The sequence below is a fragment of the Hesperophylax consimilis genome, chromosome 28, assembly GCF_061612785.1.
Source record: "Hesperophylax consimilis isolate HC1 chromosome 28, BYU_Hcon_1.0, whole genome shotgun sequence".
NCBI classification, from domain to species: domain Eukaryota; kingdom Metazoa; phylum Arthropoda; class Insecta; order Trichoptera; family Limnephilidae; genus Hesperophylax; species Hesperophylax consimilis.
In genome coordinates this window covers 16,125,804-16,143,173 of record NC_142863.1, presented here as the reverse complement: position 1 = coordinate 16,143,173, position 17,370 = coordinate 16,125,804, and the positions used below count along the sequence as shown (strand labels likewise).

At 36.1% G+C, this 17,370-nt stretch overlaps 1 protein-coding gene across 1 annotated transcript in view; it reads right to left on the bottom strand.

Annotated features, from left to right (window-relative positions):
- Positions 1–15,324, bottom strand: part of LOC149410264 (ethanolaminephosphotransferase 1-like) — a 52,529-nt gene extending 37,205 nt beyond the window's left edge. Inside the window, exon 1 of the mRNA XM_089649017.1 lies at positions 15,078–15,324. Coding sequence (XP_089505143.1) covers positions 15,078–15,131 — 54 coding nt within the window. The 5' untranslated portion in view covers positions 15,132–15,324. The remainder of the gene's footprint in view (positions 1–15,077) is intronic.
- Positions 15,325–17,370: the final 2,046 nt, after the last annotated feature.

Genomic DNA, 17,370 nt, shown 5'->3' with positions numbered 1-17,370 from the left:
CGCTATCGAGAGATGATTAATGATTTTTTATGGCCGGAATTGGATGGTATTGATCTGGACAACGTTTACTTTCATCAAGACGGCGCTACGTGCCAGACAAGCAACGAAACCATTGATCTTTTACGATTGAATATCAAAATAACACCTCTTATTGGAAAACCCTGTAGTGCAGTCGAGTCCACTTACTTGGTACACGGGTTTAGCGGGACAGTCGGTTATTTGGGACAAAACCCAAGGAACAGAAACCAAATAAAGAAACTAATACTCATTTACTTCGGTTATCTGAGACACCATTCTGTTTAATTGGGACAAATTCCTATCTGAAGTCGATGCAAAACGAAACTCATGCTACGTATAAACAGCTTGGCTCGGCTTGCGGAAATTTTGTCCTGTTTATATGCACGCTTAGAGAAATTTCAGAGTATATTTGATAGACTTCCCACACGCCGCACAGTGGGGCCGAACCCCCAAAACGTGGCGGAAACCCCGAAACGACGTTTAATTCAAACAAAACTCATCACTCAGGGGTTTTTGAGGTCGCTGATTACGAATTTGAAGTTAAAAATTATCCAAACACAATGGTGGATCCAATATAGCAACGAGACGCATGAAAACCCGAAAATATATAGACAGTAGGAGATCAATAATTACAACAATTAACATACTGAAAACGTCATTGTTTATTAAACTAAATAACAGAATATCAGTCGAAAATATATCGAAGCATTGTTGTCTTAAAATTCAAAACTTAATCTGATTAACCCTATGCCCTATCCGAATCAGTATCGCTCTCGAAGTCCTCAGAGTCAGAATCCACATCAGAGTCTTCCGTGTTCAGTCGTGGTGCGATTTGAATTTCAGGAGAAAGTAATAATCCTATTGCCTCCTTTGATAAACTTTTCATTTTCTTCTGTGGCAGTTTTCTGATGCTGGAGATGTATGGATCGGAAGTTACCAGAAGCCGCTTGAAAACGTCTTCCATTGTTTTTACTCGCGAACACTTTCTGGAAAAGTCTTCGCGATATCTTTTAATATCCTTGTTCCTCGCTTCCTGTGCTTCTTCGGATAACTGACCGATTGGTAGCAATGCGTGAGCTACAATTTGTGGACCGTGAATCAATAACTTATGCACCGAAGTAGGCATATAATACCATGGATACAGCTCAACGAATTTCCTCGCAGTTGTCAGCGTATAATTATGGAACTTATCAGAATTGATTTCATGTCCACTCGAAATGACTTGTAAGGTGACGTGAAACCGTTCTATCAAATCTATGTCCAATGATGTTATGAGAGCAGATGTCTTCGAATTTTCAAAAAAGCGTCGAGCTGTATTTCCATCATTGGTATTTCCGTAACCAGGTTTCGGACGATCGACAATAAGTCCCAGTTTTGATCTGAATCCCTTTTGAATGATCTTCTTGCGCGTGTCTACCATCTCTTTTTCTTCGGCACTGCGTGCTTGCCATTTTTTTAAGCCAAGTTTATACGACAAATGCAAGCAGCATTCAAAAAACCTTATCCAAGCATGTAATATTGAAAGTCCAAACTTCAGATTCTCTTCTTTGACTTCTTTTTGCAAAACAGCATCGATGTTATTGAAATCTTTGCTAGTACTTCCACATAAATAGCATCGTTGCGTAGAGTTTATGGATGCGACTGCGTTGCATACTTTGCCATCGATCATTGTGAACGCCATATTGTACGAAACCGAGATTTCTTATTCCTATTTATATTACACATATTTCGACGCTTGTACAAAAATAGCATGATTTTCTGTACTTGTATTTTCAACTAGAGCAAAAGTAGCATTTTTTGCAATATCATGCGGAATTACAACTCCCAGACTATAGAATAATCAATTATCTGATGGAATTGACAAAAATCAGCTGCCTAAATCTGCCTATTCTCTTGTATAATGAATTTTTCTTCGAGCGTGTGCGTCCCAAATAACGTATCACAACATGGCGGTGCACCGCGGTCGATGTAGCGCGCGGTGCGGCAGGCTTCAGAACTATTTTTCCCATGCAGCACGCTTACGATATTTGATTATTTTTCTGTAATTAATTTGTTGCTAATGCTAAAGTAATATTTTTCATACAGATTCGGATGAAGAGTGTGTGAAATTCACTCGGCAAGAAATATTCAACATCGTTAAACACCGGTTGAATGATGGCCTACCTGAAATAATCCCTTTTCTGGAGGAACAACTTTCCGGAAAAATTGATCGACCGTTGCAGGTACCTGAGGACATGAGAGTCTCGCTTTCTATATTGTTTAATCAAATGAGAACAAGGTGGCAAAAAGCTAACAGGACAGAGAATCCCTTTTTGAAACGGAATAATGAATGGCTGAATGCATCCGTTTCATTTCCGGCACCTATTGTTAGTGGCAATTATCAAGCTGACTGTGATCTGCCATCGACTAGTACGTGCAGTGGTCGTCCTTCTGGGGATTTTGAATTATTGAGCAAGAGGTCGAAACGCGAAAGAACCCAATCAGTTCGCGAAACTTTGACGCCACAAGAGTTAGCTTATGCTACTCAAATGAGCCTGCGCTCTGCAGGTAAATTGGATGCTTCAAAGGTTCTTTATGAAATAACAATGACAAGTCCATCGAGAGCTTTGAAGTATCGACAGGCTTTCCAATTGACCGTGTGATGGTTTGAAATAAACGATAAATAATAAACGAACGTGCTCAAAAAATTTTTTTGTTTAGACAACGACGGAAGATTTATTGACAGACAGGCCTGGAGTAAACACATTCACACGGGACAGGGCGCAGGTACAGTCAGTCGAGTCTTGAATTCGGATACGTTGACAGCCCCGAGAAATGAATACAAACCAGAAGTGATGTGTGAGATTTCAATTAATTAGTGAATTCAGATGATGTTAGAAAGCTTTGTTGGTTTCTGAATTAAAGTGAAATATTATTGAACCGGTTTTTGTGTGAAGTGAAAGTGGTTGGACTCAGTGAGAAAACAATTAATAATAATGACAATAATAATAAAAAAACATACACTTAGTAAGACACCACTTTATTTTTGAATTAATAACAATAGCCAACCGGGTTTCGCTTGTCCCAAGCTTCATCAGGACTAAATATCAACTAAAGCAAATTAGATACAGGCACATATAAATATAGGTAAATGAAAACAATGAGTGAAAGAGATACAAAACAGATAGAAAGAGATGCAAATAGAAAATGTGGAGACAAATTATTAAGGATGATGAGGAGGGTGGGGGGGAAGGAAATAACAGTTTCAGCGGCGGAATAAATTTAATATGGGACTATCAGATAAATTAATTTGGTTATTTATTATATTTAAATTATTATTAACTGCTTTTTTTATTTCAAGGGCTTCTAAGTTGTTTAATCTAATTCCAGATCCATTTTTATGCAATATTTTAGTTCCCGAGATTTTATCGAATGAATGATTAGATTCTATTAAATGATTCGCGAATTCTGAAAAGGCATTATTGTTTAAACATCGTAAATGTTCTTTTACTCTTAAGTTGACATTCCGGGCCGTTTTTCCGATATAAAAAGCAGAACAATCATTACAATTAAGTTTATATATGCCCGAGTGGCTTAGTTTGTCGTCTTTATCTTTAGTATTAATTAAGTATTTACTTAAATTATTATTAGTGTAAAAAGCGGGTTTTATTTCAGATGGGAATTTTTTAACGCTTAAAGAAGAAAAGTTATTTGTATACAGAACTCTACGCCATTGGAATGTTTGATTTATATTTATATTATTAGGGTTATAAGATTTGTTAAATAGGAATTTATTTGATGCTATTTGTTTCAATTTTTTATTAAGAATATTGTCTATTAGTTTTGTATCATTCCCGTTGTTTAAAGCGATTTGTTTAATGATGGATAATTCGTTGCAAAAATTATTATTATTCAACGGAACGGTAACCAATCTATGAATCATGGAGTGAAATGCTGAATGTTTGTGGGATATAGGATGGTTGGATGAATTGTGAATTGTAATATCAGTATACGTGGGCTTACGATAGATATTAAATTCAAATTTATTGTTAATTATACTTAAAGTTAGGTCTAGAAAATTCAAGGTTAAGTTTGTACCTAATTCTACAGTGAATTGAATTTGTTTGTGAAAGGAGTTTAATATTTTAAGAAAAGAGTTTAATTGTCTTTCAGTGCCTGTCCAAATGCAAAAAACATCGTCAACATATCTTCTCCATAGTAAAATGTTCTTTAAGAGAGGTGAATTTGAAGCAAAAATATTGTTTTCTAAGTTATTCATAAAGATGTCAGCGATAAGGGGGCTTGTAGGAGCGCCAATTGCTAGTCCCTCTCTCTGCTGGTAATAATATTTCGGTTCAATAATATTTCACTTTAATTCAGAAACCAACAAAGCTTTCTAACATCATCTGAATTCACTAATTAATTGAAATCTCACACATCACTTCTGGTTTGTATTCATTTCTCGGGGCTGTCAACGTATCCGAATTCAAGACTCGACTGACTGTACCTGCGCCCTGTCCCGTGTGAATGTGTTTACTCCAGGCCTGTCTGTCAATAAATCTTCCGTCGTTGTCTAAACAAAAAAAATTTTTGAGCACGTTCGTTTATTATTTATCGTTTATTTCAAACCATCACACGGTCAATTGGAAAGCCTGTCGATACTTCAAAGCTCTCGATGGACTTGTCATTGTTATTTCATAAAGAACCTTTGAAGCATCCAATTTACCTGCAGAGCGCAGGCTCATTTGAGTAGCATAAGCTAACTCTTGTGGCGTCAAAGTTTCGCGAACTGATTGGGTTCTTTCGCGTTTCGACCTCTTGCTCAATAATTCAAAATCCCCAGAAGGACGACCACTGCACGTACTAGTCGATGGCAGATCACAGTCAGCTTGATAATTGCCACTAACAATAGGTGCCGGAAATGAAACGGATGCATTCAGCCATTCATTATTCCGTTTCAAAAAGGGATTCTCTGTCCTGTTAGCTTTTTGCCACCTTGTTCTCATTTGATTAAACAATATAGAAAGCGAGACTCTCATGTCCTCAGGTACCTGCAACGGTCGATCAATTTTTCCGGAAAGTTGTTCCTCCAGAAAAGGGATTATTTCAGGTAGGCCATCATTCAACCGGTGTTTAACGATGTTGAATATTTCTTGCCGAGTGAATTTCACACACTCTTCATCCGAATCTGTATGAAAAATATTACTTTAGCATTAGCAACAAATTAATTACAGAAAAATAATCAAATATCGTAAGCGTGCTGCATGGGAAAAATAGTTCTGAAGCCTGCCGCACCGCGCGCTACATCGACCGCGGTGCACCGCCATGTTGTGATACGTTATTTGGGACGCACACGCTCGAAGAAAAATTCATTATACAAGAGAATAGGCAGATTTAGGCAGCTGATTTTTGTCAATTCCATCAGATAATTGATTATTCTATAGTCTGGGAGTTGTAATTCCGCATGATATTGCAAAAAATGCTACTTTTGCTCTAGTTGAAAATACAAGTACAGAAAATCATGCTATTTTTGTACAAGCGTCGAAATATGTGTAATATAAATAGGATAACCATTAGATTTAAAACTTATTAGTATATTAATATTTTCTACATACCTGAGGCAATCGTTTCCATTTTGTAGAATTGTAATTCTTTACTTCACTACTTAATTATGAACTCACTAATCGAGGGTAAATTTGACTAGTTTCGACAGCGACACGTGTGCTCTTGACAAAGGTCAACTTCGAACTGAAATGGTTTGACAGATCCCGAAGGTAGGGACCTATCCGTTCGGAGTGAGATGCACGAACCCTTCCCCCACCCGCTTCATTCCTTGAAATACCCCGAATCGAACATTCATTTTTCGGGGTTTCCGCCACGTTTTGGCGATTTGGCCCCACTGTGCGCCGGTTGTACACCGTCCGCCGACATTCGTCAACGTAAAGTTATTCAGTTCGCCGTAAACTGCCGTGGCGCGTAAGAAATCATTTTTTGGGTTACTGTTATTATAATTATGTGATTGCTGTTCAAAATTTATTTTAATATTTGTACCATTGTACCCGAATAAATGTAATTTATATACAAATAAAAAAGGTCACTAAATAATGCATTTTTAATTTGTTTTTGAAATATATTAATGAGTAAAACCTCAAATTGTAACATTTAATTATTGAAGACAATATTAGCGATTTTTGAACGAAAATTTGAAACGGAAAAATCAGAAATAGTTATTTTTGAAGTGAAACTTCTTTAGGCGCGTAATTCGGGGACGGAGTAAAACCGAGTCAGGATCGACACGAAAATGCGGGTACCCCCACCACCGCTCACCGTTCACTGTCCCTCTCTCACCATATGCGCTTGTTGAGGTGGGGGAGCCGCTCACGAACGTTCTCTCCCGACACGGGACAACAATCGATGCAGTTTTTGCACGATTCATTAAGGATTTAAGTGCTCATGTATATATCTCGCACTTTAGTTACCATAACCCAATTATCACGACATTAGGAAATGATATTCATGAAATTGACAATGAAAATGGCACATGATTGGTAAATTGTCATTGTAATTTCTTTGTAATTTTTAATTGTAATATTGTTATTTATGTAATATTGTATACTTGTGAATAAATTGAAAATTTTTGGAACTATACATTAATCGAACGTCATTCATCTATAAGAAAATATTAGAAAAAGCAAATCCATGCTTCGTCGTTGAATTATTTAACCTCTAATTTTCAAACTAACCTAAGAGAGAAAATAGAGATGATGAAATGAAAATAGAGAGAGAGGAATACTAGAAGTTTCACTTCTGTCTTGCGTAGGCTTGACACACCCACTTTTTTTTTATAGTGAATACCTCACAAGAGTCCCAACTGCTCCCGTCTGGAGCCAGTGAGACTATGGCATCCCCAATTGGGGGATGTTGTGAGGCTGAAGGTAAGTGGGGAAGGGAAAGAGGAAGGTGGGGAAGTACCTGGCTATTCAGATCTAGTCACTAAACACGGCTAAAGCCATTTGGAGCAACGTTTCAATTCTGAATGGTGGTCTTACACCAGGGCGATACTGGTAGTATCTTCCACTCTGGAACGTGCCGCAAATATACTATATATTATTTTAATTAATTAATTGTGAAATAACACAAATTAATCAAATAAAATTTATTTGCGCACGCCGGGTTCGAACCCGCGACCTTCGGAATGGCAGTCCAATGCGTTACCACTGGACTATGCCGGCCGTCAAAGTCGCATCTAGGACTTGAACCCATGACCCTCGCCTTGCCGGGGCGCCGCTCTAACAACTGAGCTAATGGGACCATATCTCCTTCGGTCATATTTAACTGCATCATACTTCGAATAAGAACTACCAAAATTATCTTCATTGATAGGGTGAGCGGATCACCCGGCTAGGTGAGGAACCTGGGTTCAAGTCTTACATGCGACCATTTATTTTTCTTATTTTATCTTCAGCAATTGAATTTTGAATTATGTTTTACCTGCGTTAAACTTCGCTTATTTGGGATTGTATTCCAATTAATCGACTATGTATTATAAACAATTGGGGTACGTTCCAGAGTGGTTCCACCATTCAGAATCAAACAGTTGCTAGAAATGGCTTTAGCCATGTTGAGTGGAAGGATATGGCATATATTATAAGCAGAGATGTGCAAAATGGGTACCCAAAACCATTTGAAATGCAAAATGGAAATGGGTCAAAACTTTTCCATTTGAAAATGCAAATTGGTTTTTAGAAAAGCATTTCAAATGCAAAATGCAAAATACCTATTTTCAAAATGCATTGAAAATGCAAAATGGTTTCTCAGGTCAAACAATTAAAATAATTATAGAATTTTAAAAAAAATTGTCATTTAATATTGGACATCAATGTAGAACAAACATATTACATGATGGTAAATCCAAAAACACCACGACTACAGATTATTAAACTAATGTTGCCAACGTAAAGACATAGAAACTGCTATCTAACATTTAATATTACAGAGTCATGGCCCCATGTTCAGTACCTATTTGAATCAGTATTTTTTGTAATGGTATCACTCAATTGCCAGGGCTCCTACCAGGGAGCAACTTGACAAATGTTAATTATCTCTCATAGCAAGGTTGAGGACTGACTGATATTTGGGGCTTATGAAAAAAATATGAGTGGAGAAGTAGGAAGAATGTTGCAAAAAAGCATTTAAAATGGAAAATGCACTGAGAAAGGCATTTAAAATGCAAAATGCAAAATGGTTTTTAGAAAAGCATTTAAAATGCAAAATGGAAAATACCCATTTTGCATTTTGCATTTCCATTTGAAATGGATTTATTTGAAATAAAGCACATCTCTGATTATAATATTATTTCAATATGACAACATATAAATTAGGTAAATATCTACAGGACTATTTGTGCTGGTGGCCAAAATAGAAAATCACGAACTTATTTTTTTTTTGTATACACAATATCTACAACAGATACGAACATACAATTTTGAAAGTAAATATAATGATATTTACTTCGTCAAACATATATATTTTTAAAACGTTAGCCATCTTCATTGGGCAATAAGAACAATATGCTCATCCTCGTAGACGTTTCGGAACACGTGGCAAAGTCCGTCTTCACAAAAGGTCACAGGCGGTAAGAATACCCGATTAGTATTCCCAAATAGATTTTCAGTATTTCTTTGTCAGCAGGGCTGGAATCAAAATGGTTTTCACCCGGCGCACAGTGGACGGAATGAAGCAAAAACACGAATTAATTTTTGACGAGTATGTGGTAGTGTAAAAAATGTGTTTGTTAACATTTATGTATTATCATTATTTTTAGGCATAATTGACAACAAAACATATAGTACATTTTGAAAATACACAAATATTAATAAAATGTAAGTTATATTTTTTTAAAAAGAAAGACAAACATTACCGGGTTACGAAACGAATAACCTGACAATCAGAGGCGGCTCTAGGGATTCAGTCGTGGTAGGTCATTTGAAAAAAATGTGTGACTAATCTTTATTTGATATTGTGAAAAATGCCCATATATTATTAACTATATCAATTTGTTATAGAGTTTTAGAGTCGCGGACTCTAAATAAATATTATGTTAATATAATAAATTGGAAATAAATACACAATCCATGTACTTACGGCAAATTATTTTTAAGATATTAAGTTTTAATGTAGTTGTCCACAACATTAAAATAAATAAAATCAGTGTTTGATTCTATTTGACAATGATTTTTTTACGTTTTTTGTTTTGTTTCATTCTAAATCGATAACAACATAAATAATTATTCTAATCCTTTCCCGAACTATGCAATTGAAAAACAACCATTGTTCCACACACTACAAGCGTGTAAAATGAAAAAACGACATTTGTTTATGTCACCATCTCTGTAAAACATATAATATTCACCGTGTTGTCTCCCCCACGGTCATGACCTAAGCGTCCCTAAACTTTCTTCGGAAGCTAATTTTTACTTCGACGAAAAATATAGTGCCATCTCGTTTATTCTATGGCGCGCGTAGGGACAGAAGATGCCAAATTGGACATTCTTTAAATTGACCCAGCGAATCGTGTGGACTTGTGAATGAAAGCTTCTATTAGAGACAACAGATGTCACTGCTAGTCACTCGCCGCCGCCGCTGTTTCGCGTTACATTTTAAATGTTTTGATGCACATAATTGATTATTATATTTATTATTGTTGTCTTATAATTTTGGGGGGTCAAACACCAATTGACCTAAGGGAAGAACCGCCACTGCTGACAATATTTGAAAATCTCCTACTACCACCACAGTAAGCTGAAAATGTTGCTTGTGTTGTGATGGAGGACTTAGCCAGCCGAGGAATTGAACACACTACGCCTGAGTGGGACCCAAGCGCGATGTCAACTCGGCCACCGACCGGTATTCATTTATAATAAAAATTTATAATTTATTTATTTAAATTTTTATTTTATTTATTCATTTGTAATTTATTTGGCTTTACCCATAGATTTATATATTAGACATGACCAATTACCACTCCCTAGAGACACGTAGAGGCATTGCTTTGCTTAAATATTTTTTTCAACTAATAAACGGTCACTGGCTCAATTAAATTTTTTTGTACCAGAGTCTCACTCTCGAGGACGTCATCACAATCTTCTATATAGTAGAGCAAGCTGCACTAATTTATTTATGAACTCACCTGTGGGGAGAGCTACGTGCTTTTTGAATGCAGTAGATAAAAAAATAGATTTATTTTTTGTGTCCTATAGCGCATTTGCGAGATTTTTGGCATTGCATATACACTGCATAAATGGTACAATTATAACGTCTTAGGCTTTATTACCTGTAATTGTTATAAATAAATGTACAAATTGAAAACGGGAAAAAATTGTTACAATTAAGTTGATACAATTTTTAATAGAAAAGTGGTAGAAAATGTATGTCGACTTCATTGTCATCAGAGTTTAAATCATCACTCCATGACTACCAAAACCATCACAACTCCTCAATGCTTAGAATAATTCTTCACATATAGGCCTTTCTAAAAATAGCAAAAATATTCAAGGAAGGACAAAAGATGACGACAACTTATAAATTCCTCAAAAGGTGTGACATCATTCTATAATATGTATATATTATTAACTGCGAACAAATGATATTTCGTTTCTAAACGCTTATTTGAATACGCGTTTAAAACATAAAAATATGACAAAATTAATCGTTCATAGATGTTAGCTGAAATCTCACACACGTGTGATAATTACATTTAATTTAGTAAATTGAATAAAAAAATATATTGGGGAACGTCATCCACAACATATAAAAATGTCACTTAATACACAACCGCCAACCAACCAATATAACTTCGGTCGAAAATTGGAAACGTGAATATTGTGACCTCATATGATTGCCTAACTATATCCACCAATGAAAAACTCTGAAAGTCTATGGAATAAACTTTCAGAGTTTTTCATTGGCGTATAGTATAATAAGTAGGCTCCGAAAGAGAATTGTACTGTCTATATATTGGCATATCTATGGTTTTTTAGGAACAGTTTGTTTCATAAAAGCCCTAGTGGGTGGTTTATTTATGGAACCAACTGAATAATACTTTCATGAACATCCAGTTTACGGCACATTAATGTTAATATCTACCGCCCTCTTAGATTTTCCGCCCAGATACCACATTCCAGTTGTACCAATTACTAAATCCGGTCCTGTACAATAACAATGCCGTTGCATATAAAACATTTTCAAGTCAATTTTACGCTCCGATCGAAAAAGGAAATAATGAATTTTAATACCAATAAAAGGGTGACCGGATAACTCATCAAAATGACAGTTCAACACACCTATAAAAAGTGCTATAACGTTATAAAAAGTGAAGAAACAAAAACTATGTTAAATTGGTTACATAAGTATCAAAATGACAATTCAATACACCTATAAAAAGTGCTATAAAGTTATGAAAAGTGATGAAACAAAAACTAGGTTAAATTTATGTAACCTATTTAACCTAGTTTTTGTTTCTTCACTTTTCATAACTTTATAGCACTTTTTATAAGTGTGTTGAATTGTCATTTTGAGGAGTTATCACAGAACCCAATAAAAGACAGGGACTGGAAATTTTCGAGTTATTTTTTGTCAAAATTCGCATTATTTCTACCTCCCTCTCAGAATGTTCCGGAAATGAGTTAGTCAAGTGTCATTAAAAAGATCAGATGTACGACCTGTTGCAAATTTTTCTGGGTGTTTCTTTTCCACGAACTGTGAAACTCTCTCCCACATTCCTAAGATCTCCTTTATCTCACTTGTAGAAATAACCTCCTCCTCCTCTGACTCTTCGAAACCAATTTCTTGCATAACATCCGTATGCTGCTGTGACTGTAACTCTTGTATCTCCTCAGTCGTCAGTTCCTGTGTGTGCTCCTCAATGAGTTCGTTCAAGTCTCTCTCTTCCACCTGTAGACCCACGGACATGAAGGCTACCGGCCGACCTGCTAAACCGAACTCGTATCTCGAATTTCGCTGATAACTCAAAGCAAAAAATCACGCGCTCGCAGGATCATATCTCGAAAAACTCGTATGTTGGGGCACTCGTATGTCGAGGTACCACTGTATATAGGTTTGCCCCTACATGTTTAGTCTAAATAAAGACAAAGTGTTTTGTTGTGAAGAATGCATTATTTAATCCAAGAACCATTCACAGCAAATATCACGAGAAGTAAGAAAAAAAAATTAAGCTCCCTTTGCACAACAAACTCATTCCGATTTATCTATTAAGTGTTGCATAAATATGTATTCGAGCATAAACTAAAAAAAATATATTAAAAATCTATAAAATATTTTTTTAGGGTAGATTACCAAAACTTTTTGCAGTATTTTTTTTGTAATCTTAAATGTTATCCGAATAATAAAATAATAATAATTTAGCTAATCCTTATCGTAGATTAGATATTAGTATTGTAGGACATACGACCTGTGAATTTGATTTGTGCAAACCATTATTTCCAACCCACTCTACATTATTTTGAAAATAAATTTATGTAATGTTGTCAAATCTTTCAAGCATTACACGATATATTATGTGTTATTTAAATCAAAAGAAATACAAACATTCCCAGATTAACTGACAATATTATTCCGCCTTTATTAGCGGAAAATTTTGCTTGTGATGGAGGACTTTGCTAGGCAGAGAATTTTAGATGTATTCCTATTATTGTTGTCTGGAGCAGTAAAACCACATTTGATAGACTCGTTCTCTTGCTGCCTATATCAACAAAAAAACTCCTTACGGATATAATATATAATGTTCTTATGCACGAAATGCCGCATTACTACTTCCTTGGAAAATAGTGAAAACTTTCATGCATAACTAACTAATCAACACGCCATTTCCCTGTAGGAAAACTTGTATCACGTCACAACAGAAACATCCAACAAAATTGCTTCTAGCAACTACAGGGTTTTCCAATAAGAAGTGTTATTTTGAACAGCCCGCTATTTCGGTAGATGTTACTTTTGAAGCTGTCATTTTTTGACATTTGACAAGTAGAAACTACGCCATTAATAAAAATGGAACGATACACGCTTCAACAACGTATTGAAATTATTAAAATTCACTTGAGTGAATCAAATGCAAATCATCTTGAGTGATGAGGCCCATTTCCACCTCGGTGGCTTCGTCAACAAGCAAAATTGTCGCATCTGGGGCTCGGAAAACCCAAGAGTTATTGTTGAAAAGCCTCTCTATCCTCAATGTATGACTGTTTTATGCGTTTTATGGTCCGGCGGAGTCATTGGACCTTACTTTTTCGAAAATGAGGCTGGAGCAACAGTTACGGTGAATGGATTGCGCTATCGAGAGATGATTAATGATTTTTTATGGCCGGAATTGGATGGTATTGATCTGGACAACGTTTACTTTCAACAAGACGGGCTACGTGCCACACAAGCAACGAAACCGTTGATCTTTTACGATTGAATATCAAAATAACACATCTTATTGGAAAACCCTGTAGTTCTAGCAACGTGCTACTATACTAGCAACTAGTTACTAGCAACAAGTCACTAGCAATTTAATACTAGCAAAATGTTACTAGTATATTGCTATTAGCAACTAGCGCAGACGCGTCAATAGATCAAGGGATATTATAATTTATTGTAGGATAGTACAGCTGAAAGTATTTGCATCAGGATCATTGCCTTTCAAAGAAAGAAATTATCCCATCGATTTTATTTTTTTAGTTTGTATGTGAAACCGCACAAAAGTCCCAACTACTCCCAATCGTCTGGAGTCAGTGAGACTATGGCATCCCCAATTGGGGTATGCTGTGAGGCAGAAGATAGTAGGAAGGGGAATGATATGGGGAAAGGAAGGTGTGTAAGTACCTGGATAATCAGATCTGGTCACCAAATTCGGACAAAACCATTTTGTTTCAATCAAATCAACGTTTCAATTCTGAACGGTGGTCTTACAGGGCGATACTGAGAGTATCTACCTTGTAAAAATAAGAGTTAACTTGAAAAATTACTGCATATATCCACTCTATCAATTCATTTAAGTATCTGTCAAACATTTTAACAAAATAAATACACATTTTCAACAAAGAATTTTGATATTTTCACGGCCAAAAGTATTATAGAGATTTATTATTTAAGAAGGAGGTAGCGCAACACGGCATAATACCCCAAAAATAAATAACTTTAAAGAATTATAAATACCTAAAATAATTTTGTTACCTACTTTATCGCTTGTCTGATATAATATACATATATTATGATAAGTAGTTCCAATTTTGAAAGTGAAAAGTTCATTGAATTTGAATAATGTTACGCTTTACGCTGGAATATTTCACATTACTTACCCACGCACCAACAACCGAAATTGGTCATATTAAATAAATAAAATTTGCGCACGCCGGAATTCGAACCTGCGACCGGATTCACAATAATTTTCTTTCGACTACGAAAATGGGTGAAAGTGAATCATGGTTCGTGGTAATTAATTATTTGTGATTTCTTATTTTGTGGTCGTAAATTTAAATTTAAAAAACTGTCACCTTATGAGACATTAATGTACCTAGTCTTAAAAAATGTAAAATCATTTTTCCTGTTTAAGACTGGGCAAGTAATTTTCGTTATTTAAATTATTTTGCCGTTTTTCAGGTTACCCCTAGTTAGGTAAATAATGAAAAATAAAGCATACAATTAAATTATATCGCATATTACGGTATGTACTTATATTTTTATTTAAAAATAGGTAATAATTTAATATCTGCATTAAAACTCAAATACATACACCCCTGCGTAAAATTTACATCTGTCAGTTTTGCTTTTAAGCACATATTTTAAATTAAAGGCGTAAATATTGCAATTGAATTAGATTCACTTGCAAATTGGGTATGCTTTCCTGTCACCATTGATGAAAACTATGACATTTTTCTGTGAGTTTTAACGATTTTTCCGGCAAAATTCCGCGGCACGCCTTGCAACAAGTAGGCGTCGTACGACATTTTATATTTTATCAAATAATAACATACATATTCTACAGTTTTTACGTGTGATCTCGGTATTAGTTAAGCACTTACCTTGTAATTATCGAAGCCTTTAAGGTGTTCCTTGTTGAGATACTCGTAATCCATTTTGGCGGTTTCACTTCTACACTTTTTGACAGAAAATCGTTAAAATTTCCAGTCGCACTTCACTAAATAGATGCCTAATTTGTTTAATAATAACTACGGCTACACTCCCTTACGATGTATCAACTCATTTCCGTTCAATTCAATTGGATAAATGATCGTACCGACACACAAGCGAACACGCTCAGTTCGTCTTCTGGCGCCTAGCAAATAGCAAATGTGGGTAAATGTTTTACAAAATGACATAACGACCCTTTGGGAAAACAAGTTTCCAAATGTCATAGAAATCTTATGGAATTATAAATTCTAAATTAACTATCCCTAGAGCCTATTATCGCATAATATTGCAATGCGAGATGAAACATTATCACTCTACGGGGTCGACAACCCAACACTATTTATTTTTGCATGTATTCGATATATTTAAGAATTATACAAAGTTCCTCCAAATTGAACTACAAAAATTCTAACGAATTTTAGCGACAGGAATTAAAACTATTACCTGAGACGCAACGAGAGAATGAACTGTACGTCGTTTCTGTTAGTTCAAGTTTATTTTCCTAGGTGGCAGTAACTAAAACTGTCAAAAGCTGAATTTATTAATCGAATGAAGCTTTCCAGTGACGTACCTTTGTATTGGCATCTTACTTCTATCAAATCTCGAATGAAGTAGATGATGATATTAATAAAAACAATTGGATAACTAACAATAACACTAGTCCATCACTAGCCCCTTTACATAAATAAACCACTATCCCCTATACAAGTGAAGAATGCATTTTTACCCACAGGGTGTCCGGTGGTAAAGTGCACAAACTTCGGGAGGTGATTCTAAAAAAAATAAGTAAACAGAGGCGGATTTGCCCTTAGGCCTATGTAGGCCCGGGCCTAGGGCGGCCAGATATTAGGGGCGGCCAATCGTGACAAAAAAAAGTCACAGATGATAACAAGAAATTACTTCCTAAGTGCCTAAATATTCTACGTACGAAATAGCGATATGCAAGAGAGTGTTCACACACAGCACACAGTGCGCCCCCACGCCCCGCAGCCGCCCTCGCCACACCTATCATGCTCCGTCGCTCGCCCGCTCGCGTATTTCCAATCCCTATCGTGATTCAGTTGCGCTAGTAACTGAACCGCGTTAGGTATTGTTATGCATAATAGCGTGTTCACACACAGAGCTATACCATGCGTGGGATGGCGTATTTCAGCATATCGCTCGCCATACTTTCCATTTTGGAATGTACGGCGAGCGATATGCTGAAATACGCCATCCCACGCATATTATACCCTCACAATATTGGCTGAGGATAACCTGCAGACTTCGTTCTCACCTCAGCAGATTACGCCAGATGGATCCACGGCTGTGATGGATATTCCACAGTTACCGTCATCTTCTGAGCAGATGCTTCATAAAAATTAAGAAAATGAATAGTATAGAATGAATATAATAGAGGATAGCGATATGCTGAAATACGCCATCCCATGCATATTATAGCTCTGTGTGAACACGCTCTTAATCACCTTACAAAAGCTGTAATAAATAATCCCGTATCTAGCAACCCTAATTGTAACTGTGAAACAATTATATATTATTGTATGAGAATAAACCTGAAACTAGTTAAATAAATTAAACCTAAAACTGTTTTAAATGTTTTATTCAAATCCTTGAAACCTTAGAAAGTATATTACAAACTAGCAGCTATTATATTTAACTAAATTTCTGAATCGATTACGATAAAAGTTGTCAATAAAGTAAATTCATTATGTAGTCTATAGTCTATATCAGGGGTCTCCAAACAACGGCCCGCCAATGTCATCAATCCGGCCTGCGACAATCGACAATTATACAGTAATTGAACTAGCGAATGTAGCAAGCGTATTTTTTTACATTAATTCCACACAGGAGGCTTTGAGGAAAATATTTTCCCTCACGACCTATGTCATCTTAGGTGATGCTGTGTGGAGGGTCTTTTTAAGGAAGGGAAGGATAGGAAGTTCTGAAAAAAAATGTATGAGGGGTGGGTAGGAATCTGGGGATTAGTGTGTCCAGGAGTGACATACGTATGAATACATCCCTCCAACTGCGGTGCAAGGCGATGGGTCAAGATAGTCCGGCTGGAAAGGTCAAAAGGCCTCCCTCACTCAGTCTCTCTCGATCCGGCCCGCCACGCAGCAGGTGGGCAGACGTATCCGCCGCCAAGACCTGGACAAATCCCACCCCATGAACCATGAATGATAA